Genomic DNA, 23,766 nt, shown 5'->3' on the forward strand with positions numbered 1-23,766 from the left:
CAGCTTCAAGTTTTCTGAACGAATAAACAAATTCGAAGACCCAAAAAATCGCCCGTCAGGACCGTGGGTTTGCGGCCTCATAACTGGGACAAGTGTAGGCGGTTTTCGGGAGTTGGGTATAATTAAACCAAATTCCGGTGCCCCGTTTGCGATTATCGGGATGATGGGAAGAAGAGCGGGGAACGCGGGCTGCTGGGCGACGTGGTAAACCTCGTACGTCTCGTCGTCGGGAGCGACCAAAAGCTGCAGGGGATAGTACAGAACTCATCTCGTCTAATCCCGTGGTGAGAATCAGCGTGGATGAGGTAGACGTATTATTATTCTTCGCGCGATTGGAACGCAGAGCGAAAGGAAGCGGAATGGAGAGCCGGATTCCGATATAACCCCAACTCTGTCCCCCTATCGTCGTTCCTCAATTCCATGGGGATACAGGTGATGCCGCGAGAACTGGATTTATAGTCTATGGATGCCTCAGAATTTCCAACTTTAATAACCAGGTCGTTGTAGTCGCCGCCACCGCCGCGAATGAAGTCGTGACAGACACCTTTAGTGCGCTGCTTCTGCGCAAAGCGCAATGCGCCACCGACGCTATAACAACTTCGGGAATTAAAACTACATGCATAAATCCCCGGGAAGAGGGATTCCTGCTTCGCTGCGAGCTCGTCAATTCCGATATTATTACTGTTATACAACTCCGTCGTTGTAATCAAAAACCTAACGAGGGGTCGGCCGGTAAAACAGTCATTGCGTCAATCTCTATGCTAGTCATTTTGCAATCACGGAAACATCTGCGATCTAACAATCATTTTTTTATTATTGTAATCGTTTTCGATCCTATCGTAGTCAAATCTTTAAAACTAATTATATGAAATTTGTAAATCGTACCAGTAAGACAGTCTTATTCGTTGTTCGTCAGATGGCAAGAATAAAATCACTGATGACTACAGATGAATGTTTTTTTTTTTTTTTTTATCACCGCAGCAGTCAAATATAATCAGATTTTAATATTTAAAACAGGAAATATTTTCTAATCATAAAATTTTTATTTAACGTCTGTGATCTGCAATGATTGTGAAATTTCTTTTTTAGCGGCCAACCCCTCGAATCCTCACCAGAGTATCGACCCCGAGAGGTGGAGGCAGATAGTTGGAAATCCCGGAAATCAGAATGACTGTAGAATTTGAAACCTAACGAACGCGATTCACAAACGACCGTGCATAAGACGCTACATTAATTCATTCGAAACGTGATTCCAGAAGAACGTTATGTTTGAAACTGGCATATGTGTTTTTCAATGACGTACAAAATTACTGCGTCGAAAAGCAAATTTGTATAATTAGGTTCATCTTTTTGATTATCCGATTGATACAAATGACCTATGTCCAAATTTATTATTCAAACCAATAAAATATTGATGTTTGAATAGCTCAACAAGACTTGAGACAAAACGATCCGTTATCACATTTTCGATGCTATTTCACGATTAATCTAAGGAAGATGAAAACTCGAGATTCAAATTTGGGACTGTCCAATTCAATATGAAGAATACTGGACTATTTTCAAACTTTTTTAGGTCACTGATTTCGAATCGAGGTTCTGAAAATGAGAAATCTACGATATACCGAATTTTGTTGCAGGTTCTAGATTCAGGATTCAAATTCTATATTCTAGAATTGTATTAATCGCTACTTCGGTATACAGAGTAATTTCAAACGGTGAATCTGAGTTGAGGAAAGCTGATTAAAATTCATCGGCTCCGCCAGTTATTCACCAGTGACGCAATGCTCTCAGAACGAACGGTTTCCGGAACGCGTGACAAATCGGGAGCAAAATTGGCGACGTAACGTTTGAACTACCCTGGAATGGAAGGAAAGGGATGGGGCGAATATTCCCGGGGGATAAATCGAACGCGTTGAACAGCTGATGCTATCACGCGCCGGAATGCGGTACTTGAATTAATTCAGTCGAGGGGGAGGATTCGGGGTTTTTGGCAGTCAATCGATCGATCATCTTGACCTCTGTGACCGAGATATCGGGGAGAAAATTTTCGCGTACAGGACCGAAGATGGTGGAACGTTTTATGCGGAGGTTCGAGGGTTCGAGAAGCATCCGGCGGCTTATTCTTCACGAACGGGAAGCTAGATGGCTTGACCCGAAAACGCCGCTCCCCTTTGGTGCTTCATATTTTTCAAATATTCCTAGGCGCCAGAGAAAATTCAGGGGTTTTGGTGAGGCAGTGATTTCATGTGTAACGTAGCTTGCTGCGATCGTTTGAGAAGGTTGATTAAACAAAGGTCGATATTTTTTCATCAATTTCGTTCGATTGTTTGTTTGAAATTCAACTGTTTTCTATTTTTGTACTTTTAAGAGAACTCCTCGGCTTACGAATATAATAAAATGGGATAAATGTTCGTCTACGATTATATCTAGCAATGAAACTAGTAAAAAGTACCTAGGTTTGGCTAAACAACCTCCTTAAAATGTACCGTTTCACCATTTCTCAAAAGTTACAATCGTTCTCAACAAATTTCACAACAATATTGTGAAATGTTTCATTATCGTACGAATTTTTGTTTTTTCGAAGTTGCGAAATTTTTCCTCGAAGATTACACCGACTTTGAGTAATGTTTCTGAAGATTGTTCGCCATCATTATTCTCCATTATTTTTCACAATTCATTATTGCAAGTTCCTAAACAACAGTGTATCGTTGGTTCAATTTTCCAACGCAAAAAACGACACGATGGGAACGATGAGTTTGAAAATTCGCTAAAACGTCGGAAAGTATAAAATAAAGTAGGTATGTACCCATATTAAAATCCGGTGAGTTTTCAGGTTATCAAACAGTATCGATAGACAGGAAAAAAAAATTGTGTAAACTTTTGCTCTTCCAAATATATATTTCGAAGTGTACACGAACTTTTTCTTTTTTCTTTTTGTTCTATATATATATATCTATATTCTGCGAGCTCCATTTTTCCAATCTCCATACAGGCCGGATATTTATTTTCAAGAAAATGTATGTTTATACTTCTATAACTTTCGTATATAAAAAGCAGATATTAAACCGGGAAAAAAGTGACCCGTTTAATTTGTTTTCATTTCCTGACGAATCTCTCTGACGTGAAACTAATCAATTTTTTTTTCATCTTTCTTCCCTAGAATGTATTAAAAAAATTTTCCAGCCGTGAGAAATTTTTTTCCGTCTCACGATCATTGTACAAAGTATGAAATACGATTATATTTGTGTAATATTTGAACTATTACATATCGTATACGGATACGTAAACAATCGCCCTTACAAAGCAAAAAAAAGCGTTCTTTAAATTGACGAAAGATACATTGAAGTAAAAATATTCATAATTAGTAGGAATTTTTTTTTTTTTTTTTTGTTGTCTCCCTTCTTTTCCGCAGTCTTCAGCTTTTACGTATTATACCTTTTGCATATCGATCACGATGATCATTCTAGGCAACGTAACCGCGTGATAATAGAACCTAAGTGACTGAGTGTCGGAGGGGGGGGGATAGAGAGAAAGAGAGAGTGTTGCAGGTGTCTGAAACGTGCGAAGCCGTAAACGAAAGAAATAATTTCAAGTGGCTGAAGGGGGTGAATGCAGATCGCGCGGGACATTGACTGCGTTCTCCTCTCTTCTGCTCTGCCATCGACGTCGAAGGGGGACGCGAAAGGAATAACAAAACAAGTGGCGCGTGCATATAGGTATATAAATATATTCGCAAGACGAGGGAATTGAAGTTGAGTCGAAAAGCGAGGGAGGGCAAGAAGACAGTTTCAATTTATTCGCAAGGCTGCCTTCCAACCCCTCCTCGCCACCCTACCGGCGTCGCATTCGGCCGGAGCCTAGCGGTGTTAAAACCGACGGATTAGGGGTAAAATATCGGAAATACATCTGTACAACTGGATGATATATTGAAACGCCTCGCAAAGAAGAAGAAGAAGAAGAAACGAGAGAAAGAGAACAAGTGAAACCGAACTCGAGCAGTCATGCTTGGGAAATAAATTCTGCACAACGACATTTTGTCTGACTTATTTTTCTCCGTATTTGTTACACACAGATATTATTCACTCTGCATTCTTTTTTCACCTACAATTCTGAAATACCACACTGAGAAAAATTTCATTTATTATACTAACTGGAATAATTCGGTAAAACAGGTATCGTTAAAAAAACTGTTTGAATATTGTTGGAATTACGAAAAACGAGGTACGCTTAATCATTTTGCACTATTGTCGATCCTTGTTTGGTAATTGCAACGCAAAATCAATTTGTTCGGTTTACTGTACTTTTTTAGCCAAACAAGGCTTTAACATCAACTCATTGTTGCACAAGCATTAAATTTTCGCAACGGTTACAAGAAAATATAGCAACAGTGATCGTAACGAGAAAGAATAGTAATGGATACTAATTTTCATTTTGTACCTAGAACTATATTTTTCGATTGCGGTAAAAAATGAAAATAGTCAAGGACTGACAGCGGTAACCGGAAATAAAAATATCTCTCAATGTAATAAATCCATTTGCAATAATTATTGTGAAACATTATTTATTTTTTTCTTCATACGAATGTCAATGCTGCACAGATTTTGTAAAAGCCTGGTATTGAGTGGGGAAAAAATTTGCCTCTAGAAATCCAAGGGATTGAGTTGTTTTTTCTCCTCTTTTTTTATCTGAATTGCGGGATTTAGCCGGTATAAATAAAATCAACGCACAGCTGTTGCATGTATATATGTATATATGTGTGTGTGTGTGTGTATATATGTATATATAAATATTTATATGTGTTTAGGGGTGAATTCTAATGAGAAAGAGGGGAGGAGAGGATGGAGAATTCGGTGAAGCGAAGGGGCAAAACGAAATTCGGTAACATTTCAAACGGTTTTAAAACGAGTTTCCGGAATACGAAAATAAAAAAATGAAAAACATTTTTACATTTGACACCAAACTGGAAGAAATATTAACTCTCCACATCCGTTTTTTAGCACTAATAATATTAGAACTGATCAATCGATGGATCATGTACGTTTTTTGTCGTTCTTCTTACTGTCCAAACCGTTCAGAAATAAACATTTTTGGACATAGGCCAGATTTAGTTTATTTTGACATTTGATTTTTTATTTTTTTTTTTTTGCTCTTTCATAAAACGATTTTCGAGCAAAATTTATGTACCTGAATTTTGGTGTAAATTTAATTGAAAAATTGTTCTATTCCAGTGAGTGATAATAATGATGATAATACGAGTGCAATGTACGCTGGACGGAAGGTGGACGATTTTTTTTTTTTTTTTTTTTTGCCAAAATCGATTCCGATGGGAATGAAAAATTCTTTGTACAATTATAAAACATACGGCATTCATCCCTCGATCTTCTAGTTTTCAGAACAAGTTATTTCTCCAACATTATAATGTATATTAAATTCTTGATTAAATTATAAATTAATACATTCAAACCTCGCCCCCTATCTCCTAATATTTAAAATCATGCAAAACCAAAAAACTAATTATAAGAGTCCGAGCTTTGATGAGGAAACACGAAAAATATGATCGATCTGCGCCTTCTGGTAAGAATTTATTTACAGAGAAAAAGTGTCTGTACTCGTCGTAGAAGTGAAAAATCAATGCCGAAATTGCTAATTCACAGCTACGTTATCATTATGAATTGAGGGCTTGATCTCGACATTTTAATTCAACCGTATCTGATTCGCAAAGAGACTAAAAGACGTTCATTTCACTACTGAGAATTATTATACACACATGAGATAACTTGAAATCGCATGAATTTTCTTGATAATTACTTGAAATGGTCGGAACTCACGTAAAGTAACTTGAGCAATATATGTATAATAATAAATTATACCAAATTTACATTTTTTGTTCACCGAAATGAATGTATAGTTGATTCTTTCATCACTGATAACTTTGATTTATTTATCGATACGTTTATCCATTTGTATCCTAAAAAAAAAAAAACAAACAAAAAACAAAAATTTGTTCGTATAATTTGTCAAAGAAGAATGTTCCGCAGAATTGTAAACAATAAAAAAATCATACATCGAAATGGGTAAAACTTGGATCGACAAAAATTGACGAAAACCGCAATTTACAAAAGTTTTTCAGTTGAAGAAAAGAAAAAACGGGTATCGGATTTGAAGGTTAGAAATTCCGTAGTTCAAAGTTCTAGATCAAGCATAAATCTGGACCACGGTGACCCGAGGGTAGATTTTGACGGGTAACATTTCAAAGGAATGTTTACAGCGGATAGAAATTTTCTCTCTCACAATCAGTGTAAGTGGATACCGAAATATCGCGAGGACGTCGCAGGGACATACGCGTGGAAAATCAGCCGAGGATACAAGGCCTGCAGGGAAGTTCCCGAGGGTTCGAGAGTCCTCGAAGACGCCTCGAAGCATGGGGGTGAGGGTGGTTCCTAAGTAGAAGGCGCAGGTAGGCCTCGAGGCGTGTGAGCGTTCCTCGAAGGTAACGGGATCCCCTCCCTCATCCCTCGGGTCGTCACCGTTGACGGAGTCGACACGGAATGTTCATTAAGAGGTGAAGTAATGTCTGCGGCCTCCGTCTGACTAATTGGAAAGCGTAATTTTACCCAAGCGTATCCGTTATTGTCTGCGCCTGGAGCTCTCCCGCTATTGCCAGGGGTAGTGGAGCGAAGAGAGTGAGGGATGGGAAGAGAGAGAGGGGGGAACGGGAAGGGATGATGCTGGTGCTGCAGCGCAGGAACCGGAGAAGAAATTTATCCGAAAGATTAGAAATTTATCCACCACCGTGCAATTGGCGCAACGGACTGAAACGAAACCAGCCACACAGGGGTAGTTTTGCTCCTTTTCAGACACGAAATTTTGAATAAATATGTATGGAGTTTTTCACGTGGAATTGACCAATCAAAAACCTTCAGCCTCCCTTTTTTATTCGGCAATTTTTCGTGTGGTACAACTCCTGAATTTGTATAATTTTTTTTTTTCGAACCATCGACGAGTCGTCAATTTTTTTTATGTTAAAAATTACGCTCTCGCAGATTGCTGTATTGCTGTAATTCATCGCCGGAAGATTTATTTCCAGGTTTTCTTCAAGCAAAAATGAAAGGCCAATTTTTTTAATCAGTGTATAATTACTCTTGGCGGGTGATGATGAAGAGGAAATTTTTCACTGACAAAATAAGTACCTTTGCTAACTACAATGATTTACATCGATATTAAAGAATGAAAATAATGTAAAAATTATGTGAACAAAAACATAGATACCGATTTTTCAGATCAAATCCTTTTCGAATGCTGAAAACATGTCGTAGATTCGTTCGATTTCATTCGGATTTTTTTCGACTGTTTTCTACTGGATTACTCAACAGATTTGTGATTTTTCTTCTTTTTTTTGTTCTTCTGTTTGCAATAATATCCGGAAGTAAATATTGCTATTTGTGAATCAATATAACAAGATCAACATCAGTGGAATATTGAAGAATTTAATATCCAATGATAACAATGTGAGAAAAATAAAGTGTCCCATGGTGAAAAAAATTTTTATCTGGATTTCGTACAATTGAAAGTCTATTTAACCGATTGTCTTGACCCTGTAAAAAATAAAAACAAATTTCACTGGGAATAAGAAAACGTCAACGAACTTGACAAGATTTAATACAACCTTTACCAAGTTTAGTGACGTATAATAAAATCTTACACAAAAATGAATAGAAATTTTGGATCAACGGTATCTTAGAATTGGATACAACAATTTTGCAAATAATATCCGAAGCCGTGTAATGAAATCAAACGAATATCCCAAATATTTAACGATTCAGAAACCGATCGATGAAAAGAAAATATCGACTCGTGAGCCGTTGTTCATAATTTCAGCGTTTTTCATTTGCCTATTTTCTTATCTCTCCTTTTTATGAATAAACAATGTAATCAATACCAAATGTGTGAATAGGTATCTTATAATCGAACTATCAAAAAACATTGATCATCCGATTGTCAAGCTCGAGATTTACTCAGTCAATTATCAGCTCAAGATGTTAAAAATTCAGTGAGTAAAGATTGTTTGAACAGAGCGATCAATTTTCTGGTATTTCGTTGTCTTATGAATTCAAGTAATGTCAAATTTTTCAAGTCATTCGAATCAACATCCCCGTTTCTACGCAATGATTTTTGACGCGCTATCACCGATGGTAAAAATAAACACCAACCGATGTCTTTACGCCTCATCCGTTTGAATTTATTTCCAGCCTCGCGACGTTTAACCCGACGACCATCCCTAAAACCTGAAAGGGTAAGGCTCTCTCCCTCTTCCTCTCCTCGGCACTCCTGCGTGTATAAGATATATCCCGCGTCGTCCGGGGAACCGTCAATCATTACCCTCGGCGTCCTTGCGGCCGAGATAAAGGGCGGGGGAATAAAGGGTTCTTCGCCCTCCGCCTGCAAGATTGGTATCGGGCCTCCGGAGCGGCCGGCTATCAAACCCAGATAACGCGGCCCTCCCGCCTTCCCCGCCGCTCTCGAACACGTGACGCAATTTGCCTGTCTCAGGACTATGACTGGGCCCAAGGATCCCGCGAAATTCGGCCAGAGCTAGTCCTGCTTCGTAAATTGCCGGGGTCAAATTGCTGCTAATGTTCGATGGAATTCCGGTGGAGGTGAAGGAAATTTACACGAGTCGGAAAATCGGAGGGTCGCAATATCGATTTTTTTATAAATATTACACGTCTCGTATGCCGAGACAATCTCTCGAAACTTGTAAATCTGCCGCGCATGCGCGACTTTTGTCGGATATTCGTGCAGGCTGGCCATCCCGAGTTTTCAGCTGTCAAACTGTTTCCGGCGGCGATGTAATTGATACGAATTTTCGAGGTTAGAATCTCAAATAATTGAGGCAGTGACTCGGAAAGGTTTGGCATGCGTTTGATATCGGGTCGGAAAGTCGATTCTTCAAAGAACGGTCGGAATCTAACGCTTATGCTCTTTGAAAATTCAAACGTACACATTTTGCGTACGTTGGCTCGCCTGCATCGCGGACAAGAAGATCGCTGCGGGAACATTTCGCCGACCAATGAGATTGAATTATTCGACGCATGCGCGGTTGATTTTCAAGTTTCAAGAGTTTGTCCCGGTATGTACGAATGTTTGCTTCTGTGCAATTTTTAATTAGTTCGAAAAAGAAATTCTAAGTTGACGTTATTGGTAGTGGGTTTCATTTCTTTATTCCATTCATTATTTTCTTTTAAATAGAACTGTAAAATGCGTAAAGCCAAAATGTGTTACAGTATCGTCGGAACGAGTAAGAATACAGCGAGCTATTGTATATATATTACACGCTGAGGAAAAAAATATTTCTAGATTTAAATAAATGAGAAAGTATTCACTTTTATCGGCAGACTTTGTGAAATCTTAGAACCGGAGAAATGAATTTTTATTGCGGGGTGTCAACTAAAATGGAAAAATCATATTGATTTAGAGCAATAAATTAGATTTATCGAGACCAAATGAGTATTCGGTGTATTCATAACGTATTTCGTAAATTAAAATCATTTAAATACTTCATAATAGCAAATGCCCGTGATGCGTCAATTTCATTGGATTCATTGAAAATTTCTCAATATAAAAATGGATAGTTCTCGATTTCGTAAATAAAAGCAAACATTTGTGTCGTTGAACTGAAATTTTGTTGAAAGTAGGCGTTGCGTTGAGCGATTCAAATTATACGACGATTGAAATTGAATAAAACAAAAAAATCTCTCACTACAAAATCGTCAGAATTTTATATGTTGGTTTCTTTTTACTTCACCATTTAACGTTTCTCACTTTTCTATACTCTCAAAATTTTCTAAATTACATTGTAGCATTTTCCTCTGACTTCAGTTTGGAAACATCCTTGACCAAATTCTCAAAATCACTTTCTTTACTCTATTTTTTTAACTTCAATTTACTTTGTTCAGATTTCAGCGATCATGAAAACTGAAATTCGATGTTTCTTTTTTATCTTGAAACTGCAGAGTAAAAGATATTTAAAAAAAAAAACGAGCGTCAAAATATGATTCCCAACGTTTCCCTCTCTCGGATATGACTAATTCTTTTCTTTCTGTGTATTGAAATTCAAATTTCTAAAACACCTCGCGGACTCGAATTCGGCAAAGACGTAATAAAATCCTTCCGAGCAATTACCAATCGTCAAAATTACCAAATTACACAATCACCAAAATCCTTGAAAACAACTTAGCAACAGTGATCGATAATTGTTACGTTCGATTTAGCGAAATTGTTTCTGTAACATGAATTATCGACGAGTAACGGTTAAGGGTTGATCTCGTCGAGCGTGGCGTTCTTTATAGGATAACAGCTTTCGCTTTGATTGGATTGCTCGCTCGCGTCTGACTGCGAGAGCAAAGGATAGGAGGGGTTGTCGGGGAATTAGGAGATGACTGGCGTTTCGCGCGATAATACTGCAGGCCTTGGAAGCCGGGGTCGTGAAAAGCCCTATAAACAGGGCAAATTAGTAAATCCGTACCTTATACCGTAACACGGAAATCTGCTCGAAAGCACTGATTTCGTTCCCCATCAATTACGTGTACGTTATTATATTGTATACGCAATAATATAGTTACTGTAATTATTGTATAATTGGTGAATGATGAAATATGGAAATTCTAGAAATTACATTTTATCCCCTTTACTTAGCAACTCCGGAAAGCGGTTCCTGGTTATTTTTTTCTTTGTTTCTTTGTTTCTGTTTTTTTTCCTCTTCATTTTCTTTCGCCTTAACCTCATACATATAATATATTAGAGATAACTAAGCAATTATAACTCTACAATATAATTGTTTTCAGCTTTTGATTCCTCTGTATAATTAGACTTTTTTCATCAGGCTTTAAAAAACAGTCTTCTCATTTTTTCGATTTTCTTTTTTCTTTTTATTTTTCGCCTTTGTTCTTTCGCATTTCTATTATTATTGCTATCGTTATTGTTATTGTTATTTCTTCAGATATTTTTGGTTCCGCTTTTTGATTAGGGTGTGTAACGTATTGTACAGATTACAGACTGTAAAAAAAAATCAAAAGGGAGGCCCCGTTTACGTTCAAGCACTTTAATATCTCGCTCTCTCTCTCTTTTATTTATTGTTTTTTTCTTTTTTATAGACATATCGAGCGATATCGATGGGAAGCAGGACAGATAAGATAAACAATGCCCGAAACAAAGGCCGGTAGGTAGGTACAGAATATGACAAAACTCTGCACGCCATCCCCAATGCCTGGGGTCGGTTTTTTTCCAATATAAATATTATACTTCGATAAATAAATGTTACTTGTCTAATTCGGCAACATATTTTTCTCCTTTAGCTATATTTTGTTTTTGTCCACCTTTGTTATTTCTTTTCTTTTCTTTTCTTCATCGCTTGCACGTACATGTGATATCTTTCTTCACTTTTCATTTATTTCTTCTCCTCGTCTCTTCCGCCGTGATTCAGGCGTCTTTCCTTTTTTTTTTGTACAGTTTTGTTAGGTGATTTTTTCTTCTTTTTTTTTTTTTTTGTTCTCTAAACAATTGCGTGTTTTACTCGTTTTTTACTCGGTCACGTTTCTTTCTCTTCTGTTTTTTTTTTTTTTTTTCTTATCTTCTTCTTCTTCCTCTTCTTCCTGTCATTTATTTCGTCGTTTTTCCATCCTCCGTCGACTCTTCTTTTTCTAATAAAGTAGGATTCAACACCGGGACGCGGATGCATAACGAAGTCGCTTCTATCTCTCGTCTGCAACAGCAGCAGCGCGTCCCCTTCCTTTTTCTTCCCCCTTGCGGCCCGCCGCCTCACTGACGCAATTCCGTTCACGTCTCGTATTATTAAAACGTAAACGCGAAATTTATAACCGACTACCGCAAGTTTCACTTCGAGACAACATTCCTTTCCCCGTATTTCGCCCTTTCCTGCAGTCACACTCGCCGTGACATTTTGAAATTTGTTTTTTCATATTACAAACTGCAGTCGCGATATCGGTAATTTTATTTATTTATAAGTATAGTGTAGGGTGTACGAAAAAATAAAAAATAAAAAAAACGCCTTTCACCGAGTTTCAGATCTTTTGGACCGTGGTTTTCATTCTTACTGCTCCCGAAAACACGAACACCCAATGTTTAAATGAATAGCCGCAATCGATTTGCTTCAAGTTCTTTTTACGAATTCTTTGTTAAAAAACAAAAATTTTGAGACGAAGATGAAAATGAGCGAGCTTTTAGTTTAAAAGCTACGGACGAAACGAGTAATTGAAAAATGAAAAAATACGTACGGAATATAAATTTGTGCTTTTGAAATTAATATTTCATTCGATTTTCCTCAATTTTCAATTACTTGCTTCGCCTGAGGCTTCTGAGCTATAATCTTGCCCACTTCTATCTTGGTATCAAAATTTTCGGCCGATATAAAAAAAATTCAGAAAGAATTTGATGTTGAATTTTAAAAATTTAAACCCTCGTCGATCGGTACTGTTATTTCGAAAATTGGATTTCCGTATTTTTGGAAGCGGTAAAAGTCAAGCCCGTGGTCGAAAAATTCAAAAACTCGGCGAAAAATGTTTGTCTATACAACCTGCACGATACTTCAGAATAAAAATAAGAAGAAAACAAAAACGCCTATAATGAGGGTCAGACGTAGGTCGGTTTGGGGTGGAATGCCTCATATATACGTACTATACACTATATAAAATGCAAGTATCAAAAATACATGATTCGCTCTCATCACTGCACGTATCAGCTTGTATTGCATATTTATATATTAAACAATCCTTCGTTTTCTCCCTTTTTTTTACGCACCACGTAATTTTTGTGATTCTTCTTCAATTTTCGTTCCTTACAATCAGCCTCTCTTCACTTTTCTCACATCCAACGATGACGCTTTCTACATTTGCTTACATAAAAATAAAAAAGAATGTTACATTATATCTAACTGTAAAATTTTCTGCTTTTAATCAACAAAAATTAAAACGTTCAAAAACTTTCAAAAACGCGTTTCTAATGAAATCTTTTTTTTTCAGAAACCTTATCCTTGCGTGTGACATATCCGCAGCTTAAATCACAGGGATACTATATATATATATATTCCGTTCATTCCTCCTCGTCGAGCGGTGTTTAACATATAATACAATAAGTGTGTAACGACCGAGTGGTTTGCGCCTCTTCCTCAGCGCCTGATGTGAAAATCGATCGTGCAATACGCCTCCCACGTGTATACCAGATTCACCTTGTACGACTCTCGTCTCTTCAATCAACATTCACCGGATCGCTCAGACCTAATTGCTTCTCTTGTATCTAATCTGACCCCAAGCAGCTAAGACCGAGCGAATCTTCGGTTCGTATATTTCATGTACGAATCGTACTGTATAAACATATACCCACAACGTACCTACTTGTACACACCATTCGTATAAATAGGAGGGATGATAAGATGATCCGATCGTAACACTGAATAAATTCCAGGCCAATACCGCCGCGTGTATAAGTGATTAAATTTTTCTTTTCTTTTTTATTCTTCAAAGAAAAAAGACAGAAAAACAAAACGGATAAATATAAAATGAAACAGAGAATGAATTTTAGTTATCCGGTTATTATCACGTTGTATTGCACCTCGTGCCAATTTATTTATTTTTTTCTCATTCTTTTCCTTCTACTTTTACCAAAGTTTGTATACGAACGGTGTATATACGTACGTACGCACGTATACGTGTATATAAAGGTGCACTGCACAATAAAAAAACCGTCAGGCAGCAGCGCGGTTGCTCGGAAAGAAAAGTTTCGACAAGTTCTTAATCGCGTTAAGCCCGCAGTCATACACAACCATACAGAGAGGGAGAAGAAGAAAGAGACAGGGGGGGAGAGAGAGAGAGAGAGAGAGAGAGAGAGAGAGAAACAGAGAGGAAATACATAGAGGAGCGTGTAATTTTTCATTTCTACACCTTTTATTGTACATGTTATATACGTATTATAGACCATGTGCCTGCTGTATAGAATTCTATAATTCGTATTTTATAACCGGTGTTAATATGGAGACTAATTAAACGACCTTACAATTAATTTTTATTACCGCGCACACAGGTTCGATCGTTCGTTAAAGTAAATGAATCGAAACAGGGAGCAAGAGGAAAAAAGCAGAGAACAAAACCCGAGGGAGAAGAAAAAGTATGGAAGAATAAGGAAAACTAATAAATCTATGTCGGGGATTTCATTCGTACATTTTTTGTTCTCTTTTTTTCTTCATCAAATTAAGCCAAATCGCTGTAAATTCAGTTTCCACACAGATTTTCTTCCGTAAAACCATTATTAACCTATATTCGTGCGATATTTTTTTCAAGCCTCAGAAACCAGCCGATTTTTAAATGTTGCGGAAAGTTGCAGCTGTAAGAATTTCAATCGAACCATTTTCGAAAATTCATCTCGAGCAAATTCAATTATTTTAATACATACGTATTCTGTTTAGTACAAGATTTGAAAACTGACGAAACCTAAGATTTTTCAAATATTCTCGAAAACATAACGAGTAGGGAAAAATATCAGTTCACTCTTACTCCGAAAATCAATTTTTCGTTACTTTGACTGTAATTTTCTTTTTGAAATTAGACAATACGTATTTATAACGCAATAAACGTCCATATTTCAAAATCATACACGTGTACGAAGAGAAATTCAATTTCGCTATAAAAAATAAGTCAAACGTAAGTACAATAATATTGTTAATTTTTTCTTTTTCAATTTCGCGTACACAAAACTTTCGAAACGAATATTTCACTTTTCTTCTTCATTGTTCAACAATATCCTAAGTACAATAATATAAGGCCTACGATTTGAGAACTAAAAATGTGAAAACAAATTTTAATTTCTAATTGAAAACAATGATACAAAGAAAAAAAAGAAAAAAAAATTCCATCAGATCTGAAATTGACAATCACGGCAAGACTTTCACTAATCAGATCACGAATTGCGTGTAAAGATAATTTCCAACAACGTTCCGTAACCTTAATATTTTATTAATTTTTCTCTCTTCTTTTATCATTATTTCGAATTTCTCGAAATCGTAGAAGCACTTTTGCAGAATTCTCTCGGTCACCGGCATGCATAATTGACGCGGGATGTGCGTGCGTGCGATGAATGATATGACAAGATCGAGCGTGACGAGAGAATTACAAAAGATGAATAAGGACACAACAAACTACACGATGCAACGGCGAGTAGGAGGAGGAGGAGGAGGAGGAGAAAGGCCGTGGCTATGGCGTGATGACGAGCAATTAACAATTAAGTATCGGTACCACAGTGTTAAACTATGCACGATGCGATGGTATAACAGTTATACGTAACATTTACGAGAGAGAGAGGGAGGGAGGGGGAGACCGTCATGTTACCCTTAATTATAGTCGGCGACGAGTTAGAGACACGACGTCGCGACGATGATGACAAAACGACGAGCAGCTGGGGCGTCAAACGGCCGTCGACGAAACGCGACGAGCACTTCGTCATTAAAAAATAAAAGAACACGAGGCAAAGGAAAGAGAGAAGCGAAAAGGGAAGAAAATTACAAAAAAAGATAAAAGCAACGGAAATTTTCCAAGCTGTTGTTTACCTTCGCGCAATTTGTAGATACGATAATATTTTATCTTCAACATTTTGAAAAATTTTCCGTGTAATTATACTTTCTTCTGTTCGGTGAATATTAATTTAATTAATATGAAAACCGACAAGCTGAGATTAATTTATAGTTGTGATTACTGATGTCACAGTTATTGATTATCTTTATTTTTATCTATCGTAGCCGAAAAATATATTTTTATAGGCGGCAAAGTGGAAAATTAGTGTTACGTAGCTGTAACCTGATCGAAAAATCAACGAGTACGTTGAGTTGCTGTTCATTTTTTTTTTTTTTTTTTTTTTTTTTTTTTTTATAATCATCATCGTCACTCGTGCCGTACTTTTTTTCAAACGTAACCATAATTTGATGTTTATGCAAAAGTGAATTTATGTCAAGACTCGATTTAACCGAAAAACAAAATGTATTATCATCCAACAAACAAATATAATCACAATAAATTTTAGTATTTTATCTGTAATCGTATAAAACAGTTAGTTTCTTGCATAATATCAATATTACACGAATTTTCTATTAACTTTGAACAGAACGAAATATTTCTCAAACTTCGCGGCTTGTATAACGCATCGAAGATAACATCTACACATATTCACATATATATTCCATTCCCTATACTTTTAACCACTGATCACCGTATAACATAGTTTCGCATCGGAGCATTAAGTCACGCTATTATATACACCTTCGCTTTGTGTATATATATATATATATATATAGTAGCTATAATACAGTTAATGAGATCTGAATTAGGCTCACGATTTGCGGTCGTGCGATGGTGGTAAAAATCCCTCACGTACAGTTTATGTATATATATATATATATACACACACGAGATATAAGTTACATACATATGTGAGGTATTCGGGGCACGAAGAAAAGCATATTAGGCAAAAGTCAAAGCAAACCAAGGTAACAAACAACTGGAGGCTTTTCTTCCGTTTGCACACACGTATTACAAGGGAGACGTGTTACTTTTTAAAAGTATAAGCTTAAAAGCAATGCGCGTGAACATATATGTGTACACTAGTTTGTTGATGAATTTGAGACCACGTTGTAGGTAATCGTTAGTTTTTATAATTACCAATTGTTGGAAAAATTAGGTGGTAGCTTGTCGGATCGCATTTTCCATAACAACTTTTATTGCCTACGCTTCTCCGATAGCGTATCGATTTTTTTGAAATTTTTACCAACCAATAAATTATAACCCAAGAATCTTTTCGGAGAATATACCACTTTTTCGCGTAATTTTGAATAATATTTGGACAATGTATGAAATATGATTGATTGAAACCGGGTGAAAACCAAGAATTTTTTACGAAGCTTGATTACGAGTTTAAATTTGAAGCTGATTAAAAAATCGTAGAATTTCACCGACGCGTCTCCTTAAATTATACGCTGATATTGCGCGGTATTGTACAGTCGAGGTTTGTCACCCGTGAAATAAGTTTTCTTTGGTATATCAATTTAACTAACGGTGTAGTAGGTAAAAAAAAAAAAAATTAATACTCGAAATTGGTAATAAAATTCTCTAAAAAATTACAGCAAGTGAAATGGTGATCAATGAAATCAATCAACTTTCTATGAAAATTTCCCAAAGAATTTAGGAAACTTCTGTAAAAGTTACGAAACTTTCGAAATGCTACGTCGTGTCTTCTTATGAGGATGGAAGCTTCCGCGTAACGAGTTTAGAATTGAATTTACTTGCAAACGAACTCCCTTAAATTCATAAAACTTGAATATCCACTCGTTCTCATTAAAACCGTTCGACGAAATTTTTTTGATTTTTTTTTTTGCAAGAATTTCGGTATCATCTTCCGCACCAAAGGTGTTGAACCTCTTTAAGTTCTGGGACTGGTGCTTTCGTACCAGTTGATTACTCGTGTCCAAGAATTCTTTTTCCGTGAACAGTAACACGATAAATAATAAAATCGATCCAGTTAGATCGGAAACCAAGTTCCTCCTTACATTCTGACTTCTGATAATAAACGAATTTTGATCAATCGGGTGTATTCGGCCTCAAGTTCATCATTTCGCTATACTTTTGCACAGCTTACAAAGTTTCATTGACTCCTCGAAACCTCGTTATTACAGCTGATCTCAAAATTCCAAGCAGCACACACAAAATCGGAAGAATATTGGACGAATGAATTAGAACAAATGAAAAATAAGGTTGAAGTTAGCAACGTTATCCTAACGATGCATATTCGTAAAGATGAAGCCGATATTTTACAAAACGAGAATTTTCCAAATCTGAGTAAACAGTGTGAAAGAGTAAAACAATATAGATAATTGTATTTTGAAAAATTCAACTTTTATCCATCAATTTCCCTCCAAAACTGCGCAATATTTATTTGTTCCTGGCGATTCGTAACGTTACTATATTACATAAACATTTTTATGTATGACTTGAAAAAGCAATATTTAGATGAAAAATTCATTTTTTATTCAATATCTAAGGTTGATCAGAAAAAAATACTGCCCAAATAGCTGATAATAGGAAAAAAAAATTTTTTTGTTACCCTGAGTTTTTCTGTGAATTTTGGTGTTTGAGAACGTAAAGTTTAGAATCCCCCCCCTCTGCTATAATACTACAATAATTTAAAAACTAGCGCAATCCTAATACAAAGTGAACTTTGAATCTCATATCACACCCAAAGTTTTTACAGTTGCTTAATATTTCTTGGATCTTTTACGGTGCCTAAGAATTTCGAAACAACAGTTCTGAAGGAGTTACAGACATTTATTTCTGAGACTGTCACGCACATCCTAAAAGTGTGCATCTTCATACCAACGAAGTAAGCGTGAATTTACTAGATTACCCGTTTGAAAGATATGAAAATACTTATTTCAATGGAGTAATTTTGAAAAAAAAGTTCCGCTTTTCTTCGACTTTCACGGCTACGAATTATTGAGTATAAAAAATCAACTCCGGGTTCCTTGTTCAGAGAATTTAATACCCTGCAAGAATATGCGTGAAAAATTATTCCATCTCAAACGTTTCAAAGATTATAGAATTTTTAACGAAGCAAAATTTTTTCGCGCGTAATTCAAACGTAAAATTTCAAATGGCCAGCGACACCTTCCAAAATTGAGCAAAAAAATTTTCCCCAACGGTACAATTGTTTCTTCTCAGTAAACGGGTTCCTTTCAAGACCACAAGTTCGATAGGTTAGTTTTTTTTTTTTTTTTTTTTTTTGGCTCACCCTAACAAACAAGCACAAGTATTCGGAAAAGTTTTATTTTCGTTACGTCAACGTAACCAACTCCAACCTCGAAAGGCGAAAACGTGACTTCCGCTCACCTTCAAGCTCGACGACCTTTCCGGCGCGCTTCAGAGCTTTGACGGCCTCGTCGTGAGTCGCTTCCCTGAGGTCCTCGCCGTTGACGGCGAGTATGGCGTCGCCGACGTAGAGTTGCTCGGTGGCGTCCGCGGCCATGCCCTTGAATATCTTCGATATAAGAATGGGCATCTTGTTCTCCTTGCCGCCCTTTATCGATATGCCGAGCCCGTTGTTGTCGCTCTTTACGACGCGTACGACGCGTTTCTGGTTAGCGACGCTGTCCGGTACGTCGGGATCGTTCAGACTGTCAATGTTGTTGTTGTTTATGTTGCCGTTGAGGGAACTCGCGTTCTCGCAGCTCTCGTCGAGCGTTATGCTCAGGTAATCGTCCTCCAACGACACGAACACTCTGTACCACTGACCCCGCACCTGCGTCTCCATCACCCCCGCTCTTCCCACCCCCGCACCGACGCTCGAACTTCCGGTCACACCCCCCTGACCACCCCCGCCGCTTCCCGCGCTGTTCAACTCAACCATTTCGATTTCCTCGAATGTCTGCTGGACCCGCTAAACACGAAAAAAAAAGATTTAACGCATTACCGACCGTCGGTAAGAACGCAAAAAAGGGTTATACTGCTCATTGTCGATCTAACTGTCACGTTAAATCTTCGAAATTGTGATTCTCGTTTTTTACCTTTCCGGTACATGAGTTTCAATTTTTTCAAAATAAAGATACTGTGCTTTTTTTGCTGATCGAAATTGTGACGAATTATGAACAGGGTCAAATTAAACGGCGTGAGAAATTTTAGGGCGTAGGTATTGCTCGTGGGAAAAAAGTTATATCCTCAATTGTTTTTTTCGGTGTGGTTTTACAGTACTAAGAGAACCACCGCGTGTCATCGACATTTGAGGTTAGATACATCTCGATTTATCCACGACGTTGCAGCTCGTGCAGTGGTTCTCATGCCGCTGTGAAAAACCGTATCGAAAACAGAAAACAATCGAGGATATAAAATTGCGCCCACGGTCAATACGCCCTGCAATTTCGTACCCTAAAGATTTCAAACCGCAGCTATATATTGCATTATCTACACCGATCGACGAATCTATTTACGAAATATTTGAATAAATTGCCTTCGGTAGATTATTATGCTTCGTATCAATTCTTTTGGTGAACTGGATAATAGATACACAGAATATTATTTATACAAGTACATGTAATGCGATTCGTATTCGATATTCCAATTTGTATGTTTAGTGTATAACTTGTGTGTTAATTTTTGTATCTTTTGAGGTCAAAAAAGCATACGTGATAATTATTAAAAATATACAAAAATTATTTTAAAAAATTACGAACCGGAAAAACAATTTTAACGACTCCACACAGAATAAGCATTTTATATATAGCGTAAACTTTACTTGCGAATGCAATTATAAGAATTTAATGTCAGATGTTCGGTTTATATAAAGGTATAGGTGAAAATTCATGAATATAAAAGGCACGATTTAAAAAAATTATGATAAAAGTAGTGAAAAATATTGACGGCAACGAGATAGAAAGGTATAGGTCTATTGAAGTAAATGCGAAAAACGAAAAAGGAAGTGGAGAGAAAAGAAAAGACAAGAGATTGGCGTGTAGGTATATGGGGCATTCCATGACATCTCGATCAAGATTCTACGTCGATGTCTCAGATTCACTTTATAGATTTTTTTCGTATAAAAGTACACGACGAAAAACGCGATTGTAATTTTTTTTTTTAGAATTTCCGACCCAGCGTATCTGAATTATGATTTAAAAATTTGAAAAAGCCGAAACCCCACTTTCTGAAATCTGAAAAATCTTGTGAAATATAACAAAATTTTTGACACCTATTCAAAGTTGGAAATTTCATAACGTCGAGAAATAAATAATTAAAATGAAAAAAAAAAATACTGTCATTACATTGCATTTTCGACACAAGAATTAATGTACAAGCTCATTATAATATCTCTACGAGTAGATATTTTTTGGATTTTTTCTGAATTTGTTCAGATTTTTGATAGTGAAGTTTGTTTTTCAAGTTTTTAAATTATATACTTCAGATACGCTGGGTCGAAAAATTCTGAAAATAATTGCGATCGCGTTTTTCGCCGTGTACTTCGATAAAAAAAAAATTATAAAGCCAATCTGAGACATCGAAGTAGAATCTTGATCGACATGTCATGGAATGCCCCGTATACATATACATGAATACACGAGAGGAAGAAAAATGTAAGAGAAGGGATGAGAGTTTCCCAAGGAGGTAACGAACCGACCAACGAGTTTTCGAACGAATTGAACGAACGCTGCTGCCCGCCACGTGCGCTGCTGGCTTCTGTTGCCTGATGATGCTGCGTCACTGCTTGCGGAAAACTTCACCCTCGATACGTATATACGTGTACAATTGTATATACTACGCATAGGATAAAAGAAAGAAAATAAAACCAACGTGGAAGAAAAACAAAAATCCAAAAATCCCCGCGTAAATCTTGCGACGAAAAAAGCGAGAGAGAATTAAGAGAAGAGAGGAGGCAAAAAAAAAAGAAGCAGAAGGAAAATAGAAAAAAACGTGGGACGAAAGAGAACAAACGAGATATAATTGAACGAATTAGAACGCGGATGGAATCATTTAGTGCAAATAACTGTATATAAAGTATAATAGTTGTACGATTGCTAACTTCACGAATGTTAGGAGAATTACATACGTACAGGGTGTACAGTTATTCAGCGAAAAAATTGATTTTTCAGACAAATGTCAGAGGATGATACATAAATAATCAGCAATTATGTAATAAATGAAAGTTGATCAAGATCTTCGTAGATAAGTTTCAAATTTATTATGACAGTCTTTTATGTAAATTGGAATACGTATGAATAAATAATCATACAGTTTTCGGCGATTTCTTGTACATCTTGTACAATAATATATTGAAAAAAACCGGAACCCGATTAATTGCGACAAATTTTCATATGAGCTTTTTAACTTGACTAACAACAGCTGACAGTAAGAATTCTATTTTTCCGTCAGTTTAAAAAAACAAACAAACCGAAAATAAGAATAAAAATACAAAAAGGTAACCGAACTATTTATAAGATAAAAGAATCTAATTAGAAAACTAACGAACCTCCGTACATAATCTTCCCCCTCATTTGTCAAAGTTAACACTCTCATTATATTATACCGGAGTCCCCTTAAATTCCTGCGTGACAACTATCTAACACACCTATATACACAGGTACATTATACACGTGTGTGTGCCTCGCAGGTATAATTAAAACTTTTCCGGTTATATTTCGTACAACGGTGGCGATGTGTTTGCCATAAAAATTGAGTCGTCAACAATTATTCGCTACTTGGAAACACTGAATTCAACAATTAGTTACAAAATTTATACATCATACAATCGGCATGCTGCTGTTTAATGCTGAATTGAACCGATCGTTAATTCGCAATATAGAAGAGCAGGATATTTCACAAACAAGAATAAAGTTCTGGTAAATTAACTCGAGTTATGTAATTCACCGGATTTCAACTAGATATACATATACGCGTGTACGTATAATAGGTACATACATACGTTGCGTGAAAAACGTATATGAAACTGCAGCTAAAACGAAAGGTGAACGTAAGGCATACACAATATATAATGAAATGTAATACGTATCGGCATAAAATATACGTGAAAAAAGAAAGAAAAGTGGAGATCAAAAAATCCTATCATCGACAATTAGAATGAAATAAGAATAAATGTTACAACAACAATAATAACAACAACGACAATAATAATAATAATAATAAATAATAATAACTCAATTACCTCGTACAAGAAAAAAAGGCAACGTTATTACCAACGTAAGTTACTGAGATCGATTCGTTATGCAACCGGGCAAACTTAATCAAGGACACAACTATGTAACGATGCGTGTGCTATAATAAAAATAACGTGTTTAATGTACGTGTAGTTCAAAGTGTTGGTATTCGTGTAAGGTTCTTTTGCTTTTTCACTCTTTTTTTTCCTCCTCGTTGTCTAATCTTGCGCAAATTTATAACCCTTTCTCACTAATCTGCAATGTAATACGATATTGATTATACGTGAATAGTGATATTTTGTTAATTATTATATATTACCGATTTATGGGCGTGTATTGGCATATATATGACGTTCTTGTCGATTAGCCTATTTGAATTTTCGTAAAAATGTTCTCTTTCTCCCTTCTGTTGTTCAATCATTCGTGCATAGTTTTTGTCCAATTTTTCGAAAAACCCGCCGGTTCTCTGATTCTACGTCACCACTCTTCAATCAAGTACACGGGGTATTACGAAATTCGAGGCTGAGAGAAAAAACTGATTACTGCTAATCCATGACTACAAGAGGCGAACAAGAATTAACGATAATTCTTCATTCACTTGCCACGATTACCCTTGTTGTTGTTGTTATTATTATTATTGTTAATATTTTTATCGTTACGATCTATGTTGTTGATTTCTTTTCTTCTTCTTTCACAGGAAATTGAGGCAAAATGCAGTGTCAACGACATTTCGGTAATAACAAACTCCAGTCGTCGGATTCCGGCTACCGCAGACACAATAATTATTACGCCGAATATCCGTGTCCGGAGTCTCGCAATAATTTATTTATAAATATTGTGAGAGTTACTCAATTGCACATTTCAAGAAGAATAACGAATCAATCCTCGTCTTAGATTCACTCCGCAATGACCCGCAATTACTATTATTCTTTCGAGGCTAAAATGCGCCACCACACGCTACGAATTATTTCTACTACAATGAAAAACTTTGAAGGATGGCGACGCACCGATTCGTTCTT

The 23,766-nt window shown here is 36.5% G+C and overlaps 1 protein-coding gene across 3 annotated transcripts in view; it reads right to left on the reverse strand.

Moving 5' to 3' along the window:
- The window catches only part of LOC124180521 (beta-1-syntrophin), a 232,998-nt gene extending 209,493 nt beyond the window's left edge, over positions 1 to 23,505 (reverse strand). For all 3 annotated transcript variants that reach the window (XM_046566154.1, XM_046566153.1, XM_046566152.1), the window contains exons 1-2: positions 23,067 to 23,505; positions 18,939 to 19,485 (exon numbers count right to left, since the gene is read on the reverse strand). In XM_046566154.1, coding sequence (XP_046422110.1) covers positions 18,939 to 19,485; positions 23,067 to 23,168 — 649 coding nt within the window. In that variant the 5' untranslated portion in view covers positions 23,169 to 23,505. The remainder of the gene's footprint in view (positions 1 to 18,938; positions 19,486 to 23,066) is intronic.
- Positions 23,506 to 23,766: the final 261 nt, after the last annotated feature.

The sequence above is a fragment of the Neodiprion fabricii genome, chromosome 4, assembly GCF_021155785.1.
Source record: "Neodiprion fabricii isolate iyNeoFabr1 chromosome 4, iyNeoFabr1.1, whole genome shotgun sequence".
Classification (NCBI taxonomy): Eukaryota; Metazoa; Arthropoda; class Insecta; order Hymenoptera; family Diprionidae; genus Neodiprion; species Neodiprion fabricii.